General features: G+C 30.5%; 1 protein-coding gene across 2 annotated transcripts in view; it reads left to right on the top strand.

Annotated features, from left to right (window-relative positions):
• The first annotated feature begins 2,652 nt into the window (after positions 1–2,652).
• Positions 2,653–14,781, top strand: part of LOC118203349 (uncharacterized) — a 74,324-nt gene continuing 62,195 nt past the window's right edge. For both annotated transcript variants that reach the window (XR_015040079.1, XM_085812452.1), the window contains exons 1-2: positions 2,653–2,892; positions 4,340–4,601. Coding sequence is in view for 1 of the 2 variants with exons in the window: in XM_085812452.1 (XP_085668578.1) it covers positions 4,366–4,601 (236 nt within the window). In the remaining variant the exon portion in view is untranslated. The remainder of the gene's footprint in view (positions 2,893–4,339; positions 4,602–14,781) is intronic.

Genomic DNA, 14,781 nt, shown 5'->3' with positions numbered 1-14,781 from the left:
TTTTTTTGGTTTCGTTTTTTTTTCTCTGATAAGAAACAAATGTTCAGGATATAAACAAATGCTAAAAAGCTATAGAATAAACTGTGTTTGAACATCGATGAGTACAGGGAAGCATAACAAAGTAAATGAACACAGAAAATAAAGCATTTGTCCCGGTTATCAATGTCCAGGTGATATCAAATGTCCCAGAATAACAATTTTCTCCATGTCTGGAGATGAATTATTTCACTCGTTAAATCAGTATTGATAATGATCCTGATACAGTAAAAATAAATCAGAAAAAACTAAATTAAATAACGCAAGAGTTTTATTAACACATACTCCACACGCACAGTCCAACACATGGTTCGCAACTCAGACAGACAAAGTAGACAGATGTCTTGTAGACAGACTCGCTCGAGTTCAAAGTTACAGTTGAACTGCAGTTAAAAAACACAGAGTGAAAAATTAGAAACTTAAAACAATTAGAAAAATTATAAAAACACTTTAAAAATTAATTTCAATCAAACAGTATTTTTTACTTTACAATTAATCATTACTTTATTAAAATTTATTAAAAATTATAAAAACACTTTAAAAATTAATTTGCAATATTTACAATCAAACAGTATTTTTTACTTTGCAATTAATCATTACTTTATAATTTATTACTGTTTTCTACAATTTCAACTTATACTATTAATTCAACTTATTCATTACAATCGACAAGCGCCTGGCCCCAGCCACCACCCCAAGCTCTTATTGGACACGACTTCTGATGTCATACAGTGACGAAAAGAATTCTCCGCGGCATTATTGTGCGCCAAAAGCTTGAACCCGAGGTCATTTTAGCGCTGAAACAGGCAAAGCGATGGGCGATGATAGAATAATTTGCCATATTTGCGAAAAATTACAAAAATAAAAAGCAGCTTAAGAAATATATTGATATTAACAATATATTTAGAAAAAAGGTGCAAATCGATGTGCAGTCGATAACCGTTTAGTCATTAGATGAATATCGAAGTCATTTGACAATAAACACTTTTTATAAGATATAAAAGTTAAGAAACAAAACAATAATGCATAAAAAAACAGCATGATAACTCCAATTGACAAAGTCAAATAAACGCTATTATTAGTGCTTTAAAAATATCTTATCACTTTACCTTATTTTTAACCATAAATAAGAGAAATGAATGCCTAGAATTAGAAAGTTAAAAATTAATCTGATACGAACAATTTTGATACCAAACAATAAATAAAAGGAAGGTTATTTTGTTAACAAACAAGCAATAACTAGCTTTTACATTTATATCACTTTTAAAAACACTGTTCTGCAAAATAAACCGCTAATTCATGAAAACTGCGGCAGACATTATTTACACAGTAAGAGTTGACATTGCTGACGAAGCAAATCTTGTTAATGGGCTCCTGCTATATGAAATTATACAATATATTTCTTAAATATCAGTAAAGCGCTATGAATTGCATTGAATACAGATTACTTAGCCAAACGATATTTACGCATTATAAAGTTTTATCTATTCCATTAACATGATTTAACAATTTATATAAAAAGTGCCGACATATTTTCTTATACTGTTAGGTTCGTTTTAATTGCAAATATTCTGTTACATTGTACAAATTCACATTAACACAGGACATAAACAAATCCAAAGTAGTTATAAGTTCCCCTTGACATAACTCAAACGAAACAGATAATGGAATCTTTTCAGCCTGACGTCATAAACGGCAACCAATAAGAACAGGGGTGGTGGCTGGGGCCAGGCGCTTGTTTACAATCGCCTTGATTTCACACTAGCAGGCATGCCATCTTTGAAACTGAGAATAAACTGCTTCCTGCATAGTGTAGCCACCAGATGACCACCAGATGGCACCACCAGACTCGGTGAGATAATGAAGTGAAAGTTGTTCTAATACATTAAATAAATATTTACAGGTGCAAGACACTTATTTTTACTTAAATTATCAATAATTATACTGTACTATTTTTAATTTAATACTCTTTGCAATATTATGTTGATAAGCAAATAGCAAACGCAAAGACGTTTTCCGAATACGAACCCTGATCTGCAGCTACGGACAATCCCTTAGCAGGGGAAAAGGATCACGGTTGGCTGTCTCCCTAGAGGGAGTAGGTCATCGGATGATAACCATAGCCTAGTCTACCATAATAAGCTGTTTCTCCCTTTTTTGACGACAAGGCTATTCTCCAAAGAATTACCGTGCTCTGTTATTGGAACGGAGCATCCTGCCCTTCCCTTTTTCTTAACTCTATTTCATTTAGATTAGGTTAGTATATTTAACACCTCATTGAACATGCTATATATTTACAACAGCACATTAGAGCCTTATTATGGGATAAGACACAGGAATTTCTCCAGCATTTGACACATTCGTGGTTAGGTTTCTTCACTCTTCTCTTTCATCTTCTCTGTCTTACTTAAGCCCATAATTATTATAATTTTAATATAGCCTGGACCCCATTTTTTTTTCTTTTCAACTCACATTTTTTACCTGATTATAACAATTTCGTATCAAATGCTACAAAATATTTTCCTCTGAAACAAAATTGCTCTCTTTCTATATATCTATCCTCTGCACTTAAGCTTAAAATTTCGTCCTGAGGGCAAAAAGACTTAGCTAGTGTTAACTATCTGCTTTGTCTGTCTGTCAATTAAATCTATCTAATGCTTATGGACCATCGAATTAATTTGTCTCTACCAAACTAGTTAACGGAAGCTACGGCGCGAGTGACAAAATGAAACATTTGTATAATTATGTGAAGCGTAACTGAGTGTGAGGGTTTTGAAAGAAAGAGTGAAAATGTTATTCGTGAAGTGTGAAATATGTACTGATATAGTGTGAAGGATTTAATACTAATATCATAAAGTAATTCAGTTTTCAGCTTTAATGAAATGCATTTTTTTAAATTATTCAGCTCTGTGATGTTGTGATGCTATTATGAAAATTTCTAAATCTTACTTATTGAGGATGTTTGTAAGCGTGGAAGCCATAGAGAAGCATGGCGGATTTTAAATTTATTCAGATTCAAATAAAACATGTTCTTTGTATTTTAGATCTGTGATTTATTTTAAATGCTTAATTTCTTTCTTTCTTTTTTTTAATAGGAGGGGGAGCTTCATAAAGTAATTCTATTCTTTTCCTCTTGGTTAAAATAATTTAAACAATTTTTAAATTTTATACTTTTGTTTTAGTACAACTGCTTTAGTAAATGATGCCAAATTTAGAGAATGTGTGAAAATTTGTCACAATGCATATAATTAATTCCTCAGTTTTCATAAGCAATGTCACCATTTTTGTGTGTGTTCCTTTGTGCACTAGTGAAATTTGCTTGCAATGGGAGAAATTGCAGTAAAATTTCTGCAGCAATACAGTACTTTGCTGCAAAATTGCTAAAATATGCAACTTTTAAACTGTTCCTAAATTTATTGCCACAAAATTGTTACCCTAACAAAAAAAGAAAATGCCTGTATGTAGGTAGATTTATTGATTGATCTTTCCAGATAAATACTACTTAATTAAAATGCAAGTACTAAATGAAAACATTTTATTACATGCATACATTATTATGTAAATCATTGCCGATTTATAAGTAATTCATTTTCTGTAAGAAATCGCCAAACTTTGCTAAACGGAGCCACTGATATCATGTTGTAAAGTTGCAAAATGTAATTTGCAACTTTATAACATGATGATTTAATCAAAAGAATTTGCTAAATTGCCAAATGTTACACTTTTGTCAAACTATATAAAAAACTATGTCACCCTATTTGGTTAGTAACAAATTTATTACGATCTAAATTTAAAATTTAAGTGCTGTAATGTTGACTCTACATCAAATATGAAATATTTTTCTTGAATAAGTGATTCTATTGTATGGAATCTTCAGAACTTTCTGGATTTTAGATCATCAGTTTAAATGTAATAAGACCTGTAGGAATTAAAAAATTAAAAATTTGAAATAGTTTTAATCAATATCTACATAACTTTTTTGTGATTCACTCTTAATTGCCCTTTTTTACAGGTAATAAAAATTTTAACTAGAGGGAAAAAAATAAGGAGGTAAAATACTTAAATTATTTTTTTAGTTGTATTTCTAGGTAGCAGGCAAGCTCTCAGAATCTGACTGAAGTTAAACACAAGAATAGTATTTTAAGTGAAGCACTATTTTGTTTTGAATTAATATTATCTGCAGTTTTACCGTGCTTTTTGTGTTAAAATCATATAGTTGTATTATATTTAATTTAAGTTATAATTTTTTTATTATGTGAAACTGAAATTTTGGAAGAAATTTAAGTGTTTAATTTTCTTATAGATTGAAGAATTGAGAAGTGATCAAAGATGGGGGAACAATTTCATAAAAATTCTGCAGGAGTCCGAAATATGTCTTTGAAAATGAATACTAATTTTAACAGGGGTAGAAGTTCAAACTTTGCACAGTTTCAAACAGAGGGAAAAAATTCACACTTCAAACAAAGGGAATCACATCTTCAACCAGAGGGGAAAAATTATGCAATTTCACATGTGGATTCCTCATTTAAAGAGTCTGGTTTAGGCTTGAATAAAATACATCAAAAGTAAGTGTTACTGAATTATTAATGTTTTATTTTATGGACTTTATTGTGGAAATATATACAATTTTTAGTAAGCATTTTGTTTCTAAAATTGGAATGTATTTTTGTCTCATTACATATTCCTACTTTTAAACACATTTTTGAAAATTTCTGCATAATGAAAATAGAACAGTTTTTATTATATTAATCTCATATTGCATAGTAGAAGCTTATCTATCTAGAAAGCTTAGGAAATGCTGAATTTTGGATTTATGAAAATTCTGGATACTTGAGTGTATAGGAGATGGTATTCAAATTAGAGAAGCCAAATCACTGAGAAAATTTCTGCTCCAAAATTATAAAATAATCATCTTATTTATTACAAATTTGAATGCTGAAAGCCTACATTTAAATTTAAACAATATTTTTTTTAACCCTCTCAGCATTACGAACGGAAAAAATCCATCTAGAAAGCTGTCTTTTTTCAGCATTTAATGTATCCTATTTTGGGTTGGTTGTAAGAAGGAAAGGAATCAAGGTATAAAATGAGAGTTGTTTTTTTAATTATAATGAAGAAAATGCAATTTATTCATGACATTTTGAAGAACTTTGAAATTTGAGTGCTAAACCCGTAATGCTTGCAGGGTTAAAAAGAGTGGGTTAATCTTTGGATTATGGTAACTTGGTGATTTTTGGCGAAAATTTGGCGACCAACCCTGCTACAGCAACTTGCTAGTTTGTTTTTGGACGCCATTTTGTTTTCACGAAGAAAAGGCATCTTTTTTTTAATCAACATTTTTTTCTAACAATCTGCTAGCCGAATTACGCTTATGCTAGAACTTTTATGGAACAAAAGTGCTTAATCATGATGAAGATTAGGTGCGAAATTGGGAGAAAGTGCAGAATCGCCCATTGCTTGCCACGTCTTTAAGAATTGCACGGTATCATCCATGTACACATTGACCTATTTTCACTTAAAAAAACATCTCAGAATTGCACAAAAGAGGCATTGCGTACACTCTTGACTTTATCCATGTACACTGCTAAAGTCCTAGCTAGTAACCTTTATCGCCTTACCAAAATGTCGCCAAACTACCTGTTACCATATTCCAAAGATTAGCCAAAAAGTGCATTTCAATCATAAAAAGTCTTATTTCAAATAAAAAATCCTGCCAAACATCAAAGTTGGCAGCAATGTCACAAATCATTCCAATAGCAGTACAAACAAGTAAATCATTCTTTATTTAGTGAGATAATAAAAAGATACAACTTGGAGTTATATAAAAAACTTTAATCACTTGTCATAATTTTTCACATTACATTGCCATCATTTATCCATTTTCAAAGTCATATGATTTCACTTTTTTATGCCTGGATTTCGAAACTTTCACAATCCTTTCATGAAGTCTAGAATATTAATATTTTTTTTTCCAAAATTCAAGGAAAAAATAGAATTTAGGGTCTTCTTTGCAAAACTTACACTGTCTTATTGGGAATTAATCAAATTTATGCTAAACCAAAAATAAACTTCTTATGATTGTGCTGTGCTGTCATACTTATCCATAATTGGCAGAAAAATCGCACTATTTGGTAACAATTTTAATAATATTACGAGTTCTTTTACAAATCTCTCATTTACTAAATTTTGGGAGGAAAACATTTTTCTAAAATTCTAGAAAATTCTGGTTACTTCAATTAATTGAAGGCTGGTTAGTCAGGATTGTACTGTATTTTAAATATTTAAATACTGAACTAAAATATGTAATATTTCATCTGTAGCAATCAATTATTTGTTTCTTAATTAATAATTTAATAACTTCTCTTTACACAACTTTAAAATATTTGTATAAACAAATTGCAATAGCAAGTTGCAAAATGTAATTTGTAACTTTATAACATGATGCTTTAATGAAAAGAATTTTCTAAATTGCCAGATGTTACACTTTTATCAAACTATATAAAAAATTATGTCGCGCTATTTGGTTAGTAATCAATTTATTAAGATCTAAATTTAAAATTTTTAAGTGCTGCCATGTTGAGTTTATGTCAAATATGAATGATTTCTTCTTGAATGAGTGATTCTATTGCTTATATTGTATGGAATCTTCAAAACTTTCTGGATTTTAGATCATCAGTTTAAATGTAATAAGACCTGTAGGAATTTGAAAATTAAAACTTTGAAATAGTCTTAACCCCCCGAGCATTATTGCTTTTTCAGGAAACGGCATAAAAAATAATCGTGTGTACTTACCAGGTCTGTCGCAAAAATGGCAAGTATTTTTACTCTAATTACTTAAAAGCGGGCCCCCCTTACCATGTGAATATAATTAAGCTAATTCCCCCGTCCCTTGAATTTAGCGAGTGAAATTAGTTTTTCTGCCTATGGTATCTTCGTCACAGGACTGGTTGCTAAAATGGTATTTTATCTCCTATTTGGCTACTTTATAATTTGCATACTAACACATATGCTGTATATTACTCGTACCATAATCACGATATGTGCCGAATACAGAAAGTTAGTCAATATACATCAGTAAGAGAAACTACGTAAAATGCTTTAAAATTCCAGTTTCTTTAAGGAATTGCTTCGATAATAGTGAAAAATTAATCTAACATTTTTTTATTGTTATTTTCTGAGAAAATTCTTTTTAATATGCAAAGAGAATTTGTGAGAATTTTTATCTCTCGTGTTCCAATTTTTCGAATACAAATTATTCGCAGCTTATTTTATTTTATGTTTATATTTAATTTTCAAATATAGTTAGTTATTTATGACACTGTTTTGACTTGTGAGAAATAAATAAAGTATTGTAATTGCAAAAGATTTCAATTTTTCATATTTCAAAGGAAATTTCCATTTTGACTAGTTCCATCATGATGTTTACACGTACTATGTCGCTTAACTTCAACGTAAAATGTTGAAATTTTATATTTGGGACTTATGACTAGTTTTAGCACGACTGTATGTCCGTATATATGTATGCATGTATATCGCATAATTCAAAAATGGTTAACCGTAGAATGTTGAAAGTTTCTGTATGGGATTGGTATAACATCTAATTGTGCACCTCCCTTTTTTATCGCAATCGGCAGTTTGAAATGGAAGCTCGTACCTCATTTTCAAACGAAATAGGTTTAAATGAAGTTTAGCAAAAATTGTGTTTAATTTATTTGGCGTACAAAGAAGTCATGTGGTATCCGCATCAGATTTTTTAAGATGTTTCAAAATAAATATATGGTTTGAATATCAAACGATCTCAAATATATGAGCTTTATTTGTTTGTAAATATTTTACAAGAGAGAGAAGAAATAATTTAAATAGCACACCATGAAGAGAAACACGTTAAATACACTTTTTTTAAAGCAAAATTTAAAGAATAAGTGATTAAAGTTTCTTTAAATCCCTTTTGTAAAATATTACATATGAAACAAGATATTGTTTTCAGAAAGACAATTTATAGAGTGATTAGGTTTTTGTGATGCTAAGGACGTGAAAAATGAGCAATGCCCTTGCTGGGATTCGAACCTGGAGCTCTCGAATATGCGCTGAGGGTGCTACCATTACACCACGAAGGATGCAGTGAGAAGTTAGAAAATACCTTATATACTCTGCCTTTTAAAGGCCGACTGGAGATTAGGAAACCCAATTGCAAATTCTGGTGGTAAAGAATCATCATCCATCCCCCCCCCTTTTTTTAGCTCGGACACTACCATAGAACATTAGGTTATTTGTGGAGGAGACACATGAAAAATGAGCAAAGCCCTAGCCGGGACTCGAACCTCTCGAATATATGCCAAATGCGCTACATTACACCAAGAAGGCATGCAGAAAGGAGAGAGAAAATACCCTTATATAACTAAGAAGAAAAGTATTGTTTTAAAATGAATATCGTACAATAATTTCCGCTTTAAATTGTCTTCCTGAAAAATATTTTTTGTAATATTCATTCTAAAATTCATGTAAAGCAATATTTCTATACATAAATTTGATATTCTTAAAGTTATGTTATCTAAATATATTTATAAGCAGTCAGTTAAAACATAATATAACAACTGCACAAAATCTACGTAAAGGTCCATTTCTATCATCTATTTCCATCTATTCTATTATCTGTTTCCATCTATTCTATGATCCCCCAAAATAGAGTTATAATTATCCTTCTGAATATTTGAACATGTAAAATATGCCAGTATGGCATATGCAAACAAGTAAAATTATCTCATTACTGTTAGGGATGTTGAATGTGAAACTTCCTTTAAAAAGGCGGCAAAACATATGACAGTTTTAGGTTAGTTTGTTTGATTACGGCAAAGCAAGAAAGTGTTATCTTACTAATGAAAGTATGCCTTCGGGGAGAACTTCCCAAGAGAAATTGGCTGGTATTAACGTTATACTGAAGCATCCATGCAGTCAACCTGTTTGCCAGAACTTGAATCGCTGTCGAACTACCAGTGTTCAACGTTATTACCGCTCGATCATTGGCTAGCCCATATCTATTTAGGAAAATGTGACTATGTTAGAATTTTTAAATCTATGTGACATGTAAATTATTTAGCTGATGCAATGTAATAGCAAATTCTTTAATGACTTGATTCTTGTAGTTTTCTACGAAACTGGGTCTTCTGATAGCCGACTGAATAAGACCACAAAATCTGATCCTTCGATATGGATTCGAATCATGGCGTACAGCCTAACTACATAGGAACTTTTTAGGATTTCTCTGTGTGAAAAACAATTATGAGCCAAGTTTCCTTTCAGAATCTTCCACGAAAGCATTCCACTTCTTAGTCAGATTATTCAAGAATGTTTCATCGTTTTCAATTAAAACAAACAAGCTTCTTAGGAAGTACGACGTAGAAGTGTACATTAATCATTTATTTTTTCCAAAATATTGTTATTAAAAATCTATTTAACAATGATTATATTGTTTATATATCCTATTTCGCGATTACAATACTTTATTTCTCGCAAGTCAAAACGGTGTCATAAATAACTAACTACTAATAAATTTATGATGCAATCTAAAGAATTATTTAAATCTAATACTTTAAACTGGAATTAAATTATGAAATTTTGTTTAGTAAATTATGAATATTTATTTAGCTTCTTGTTATCTCTGTTTCTGTTATAAAATTTCAAGCATTCAGAATTTTACAAAAAAATAAATTTTTTCCGTAGTAACAAATATAACGTTTGCAGTCGAAATTATTTAAGATAAGTACAATATTTTTTTTTTTTTTTTACTATCTGCCTAAAAGGAAGGATGCCTTCGTTGGAGGACTTTTTAAGAATTCAGGATTAGTATTCCATTATTTCAATAAAGACGCCTCCTGAAATCTTTGTCGTAAATATTAAAATTTTAAAGCCTTAAGTAATAGTAAATACAGTTTTTGAAACTTATTATATCCATACAATTGTTTTGCAGTCAAAGAACACTTTCTATTTTGAAATTTCTTGCTGTAGGACTAATGTAAAAGTTAAATTTTGTAACTTAGTGTATGTAGATAAAATGATTTATATAGCATCTAGATATAATATGAAATTTTTTTGGATTGAAAAGGCGACGATCAGTTTAGAATCAACAAGTTAAAAAATAATAGAACATAATAAATATCCATTTGGAAATACACTCCATATAATTTTTGAAGTTAAGATGACCAACAAATCATATAATGCTGTCATGCTGGTACATTTATAAAAACTTACCCATTATTGCCTTGCGTCCTCTGGTAGTGCAAGTAGTAGCAGATCCAACTAGTAGACTGAAAGATCTATGATTCGAATTTCAGTCTTGAAGAGAGGAGAATATATGGAATTAACAGCACATCCAGCTGAATAAGTTTGATGATTCATGACTGTGTTTAAGGCCTCATCAATGGCCGAACAGTTAAGATCTCTGAATACTGACAGTTTGGCCTGGTTTGAGTTCTATCTCAGGTGAACGGGCTGACTGCATGGTTGGTTTTCGTGTTTTTCCTCATGTGTAATACGCTAGCTTTCTTCAGAATATCCTCCATGAAGGCATCCCTCCTCTTAGGTAGGTAGTCTTCATAGCTTTCCCATATTTAAAAAACCGAACCGACCATGACTGTGATCCTGCCGAGTGCGTTGTTAAGTTTACCTGTTTCATGGCTTTAAGCACCTAATGGATTCTATATATTATTATTATCAATTAATTCCTCTCAGGAAGTTATTCAGAAATGTATTTTGAGGATATTTTTGTTTCTGAGAAAAGTACTCAGTAAAAGGACAGATTTTGAATTTGAAATTATTTTTATCATATTCGGTTAGTAAAATAATTGATGTGATGTTATTAATGTTACTACTTAGTTATCTATGCTTTCATTAGAAACCCTTTAAGGACATATTATAATGGTGAAAATTATTATTTTTTCTTCTTTTAAATTTCTGTATGCATTATAGTATTAACAAATAAAGCAATATTTGCGTTATTGCTGCCTTACAGTACTTAAATTATACAATGGAATAAGCACTCTAACACAGCAACAACAATTAAATGCCTTCTTGCATAACAACCCCAATTAAAACTACTAATTAAAAACAGCAAATGAGTTTCCCAAAATGTAGACTTTTCTAGTATGTTGTAAAGTTAGCTTTAAAATATTTTGGAAGAGCTAGTCAGAAATTATGTGAAAGGAAGTGAATCCAGTTTTCATTTTTACAAACTTTCGTTTAATGTATCAATTTATTTTAAGCCATTTTAACCAGTAATTACAACTTAATATTGTTTCAAATTAAAAGTAATGAACACAGTATATTTAAAACAGTACAAGACTTTGCTGGGAACCTTTGTTAGGAGGAAGCAACTGATTGAAAGCATGTGTTCAAATTTTCACATCTGCCATTTATGTTGTGAGAAAAGGTACGTCTTTTGTATGCTTATGTTTAAATACTTGTTTTCCCGTTCCGTAAGTAAATCAGTCCCCGAGGGGTGTAATTACGCTTTTGCGACAAATCTGAACTTCTGCAGTTCTTCAAAACTGCGAACTGAATGTACCTGCGATGACTTTACTGAATGATCAAAGCCATCCGTTATTGTGAACCATTTTAAGCTTTCCTATAGAAATACAGAAGGTTACAAGTACAGGTTTTTTACACATCTGCAGCTATCCTTTTTTAATCACTGTCATTTAACATGAATGTAAAATAAATCAATATTTAGTCCTTCCTTCGTGTAGCATGTCAAAACAAATTTCTCTTAAGTCATGTGTTCATAGTTGAAGTTGCTATGTGTATTTCTTTAATTTGTGCTATGAAAGGACATGGTGATTATCTGCATATGTGAAAATAAAATTATGGTAGAATACTTGATCTCTAATACAAGAGATTAAATTTAAAAAGTCGTGTTTTGTCTAAAATAATGATCTCTTGCGAAATCTTTTTCATAATATGTGACGATTTTCTCTAGCGGGACAAGCTTTTTTTATTGCTTAGACCTATGAATCTTGGGCATAAGGCTCAGATTTTATGGTCAGTTCTTGCTGACTAAAGAATGTAGTACTTAGATAAAGAAATTAAAATAAGGTTAGCTTTTATTATTTCGGTAATTCTAAATATTTTTAAAATTGGACTAATCCAAGTTTTATTCAAATTCATCTAATGATTTGAAAAGGTTCTACAGATTGCTGATGAAGTTATTTAAAAGGAAACTGTATTTGATATGTTAATCAAGTTAAAATTGCAGCTGTCTACACAACATTCAGTCTAAGGCTGATACTATTTTAGAGGAAATTTATGTGCATTTTTAATAATAAATAATATAGATCATTCTTCTTTATTATGTGTCATTTGCCAGCGACAACTTCACCATTCGCCAACAATATATATCCAAAAACAATAAAATAAACTAAACAAACATAAAAAAAACTTTCTGCTTCTTTTCTTATTAGTAGTTTGTTTTTATTATTTAAAGACTGCTTTTTTTTTTTTTTTTTTTTTTTTCTAAATTCAAATTTGTAACTCTTCTAAGAGTTCTAAGTTGCGGGTTACATTTTGAAAATTCAGATGTTACGCTGTAGGTTATTTTAATAATTTATGAAACAAAATCTGGAAATTTTTACTCAACTCTTCATTGCTGTAGTTACATTGTGTTAAGCAAAGTAATATATATTATGTAAAGCATGAACACAGAAGAAAATCAAACTTAGTAAAATTTTATCAAATGAAAATCACATTCATATCAATGTACATTAAAAACATTGGATTATTTAAATGCATTAGAACAAAACTTCAGCAAACCAGTATAAGCGACGAGTATTGTTCCAAAAAGAAAATTAATTCGCCATTATTATATTTACTATTAAATTAGTTTGTGTTTTATAAACCCGTATCAAGAATACGCTTATTATAACTTATTAAAATAGACTATTGATTTTCTAAATTTGATCTGACTTATTGCTTAAGTAATGTTATTCTTCATTCAGATTAATTGAATGTAGTACTATTCGGTTTGCTCAAATTAATTGAAACTTTTTAACTTCCCGGTTTTATGCATATACATAATCATAAGTAAATTTATTTAAATAATGCAAATATTTTAAAATGTTATTTCAAGATTCACAAGGATTGAATTCACAAGGATTTTGGATATTTCTGAAAATTTAGTTTGAAATCTAAAGGATATTTTATGAAAATGTTATCTGTTTAAAAATAGTATTGGAAAATTTTTACATGCTGTTTATTTATTTAGTGAAGAATGTTTGCATCAGTTTGTCGTATGTCTAAACACTTTCTTGGCGATAAAGTGTAGCGATCTAAAACGAAGAAGAGCAACCCTCTTAGACTCCTACTGAGAGCTGTAGTTTTGAGATCTCCAGGGTTCCAAAAATAAAGGGGGGTAAGACATCTGCACGGCCACTTTAAGGTGGTCATAGCGCTTTCGAGGTCGTATCCACTGACCGCCTAGAACCGTCAGTAACACTTTCGAACACTTTTCAAACGACTGCCTAGAAGCGCCGGTAATGCTTTTGAGGTAGGTCTTGACTGCCTAAACCCGGTCATAATGCTCAGAGGGTTAATGAAGCATGAATTCTTCCTTATTTCATAAATGGGAAATGAAAAATGTACCAAAAAAAAAAAAAAAAAAAAACTAATACAGTAAAAAGTCCGTAATCCATTATCATTATCCGGAATACATCCATATCCGTCCATTATCCGGAATGATCTATAATCCGGACCTCAAAGCCACAAACTTTCTTTTTTTTGTATGCTTTACGCATGCACGTTTAATGTATAATGGACGGTATAAGCTAGGCTAAAATTATTGTTACTGATTCTAAGGCATTTCAGTTAATGTTGCAGATTGCGCTGTTCCGTAATCTTCTAATTGGATCCGGCTTATTATTTTTTGCAGACTGTTAGAACAATCTTATAAAAATTAAGCTTGAGCTTTCGATTATGTCAAAAAGAGTCTCCAATTCTGGGCTGCCAAAGGATCTAGAAAGCAAAAGCATGTTTCGATGTACCTCTTCCAATAGTGAAGAAAGTGACAGAGAAGTTATTGAAAACAAAAAAATTTCGATTGACAAGTTAGTCAGTATTCTCGACACAGCAATTACTACTGGACTTGAATAGTGGAACTGAACAAGAAATTGTCTGTTTATAGAATGAAAGAGAAAGTATTAGCACAAAAAACTAAACAACTTACATTGAAAGAAATGTTTAATAAAGTAAATAAATATATAATAAGCTTTTTTTTAAATTTTGATACCCTTTAGATCATAACTGCTCTTTATTTCATAAATTATGGTTTCATATTTTTAATTGTATAATTTCTGCATGCCATCTTACCAAATTTAAATTGATGATCTATAATCCAGAAAAACCCCTAATCCGGAATCGCTGAAGTCCCGACGAGTCCGGATTACGGACTTTGTACTGTATTTATTTATGTATTTATTAAATATATTTATTAAATATTGATACCCTAAGCATGGTTAATCCAGATCAGAAATTCCTTGCCTTTTGCATGTGATATCCGAATATTGTCAAATTTGTGGTTATCATCATCATCAGAAAATATAGCAATAGACTAGCAGCTGGCCATAAATTTTATGAAGCATTATGTCTGTTTTTTCGGACACACTCTCCCATAACCTTGCAATGTTCTCCACAAAGCCAGTTTTATATTGAAATATTTCAAAAAATTCTGGCATTGTCTTGTCCTCATTCAGAAAATTTAAC

Source organism: Stegodyphus dumicola, chromosome 1 (genome assembly GCF_044657685.1).
Source record: "Stegodyphus dumicola isolate Sdum_Otavi_A_Nest chromosome 1, ASM4465768v1".
Classification (NCBI taxonomy): Eukaryota; Metazoa; Arthropoda; class Arachnida; order Araneae; family Eresidae; genus Stegodyphus; species Stegodyphus dumicola.
The sequence above is the reverse complement of the archived record's forward strand: the minus strand, read 5'-3'. Positions and strand labels throughout refer to the sequence as shown.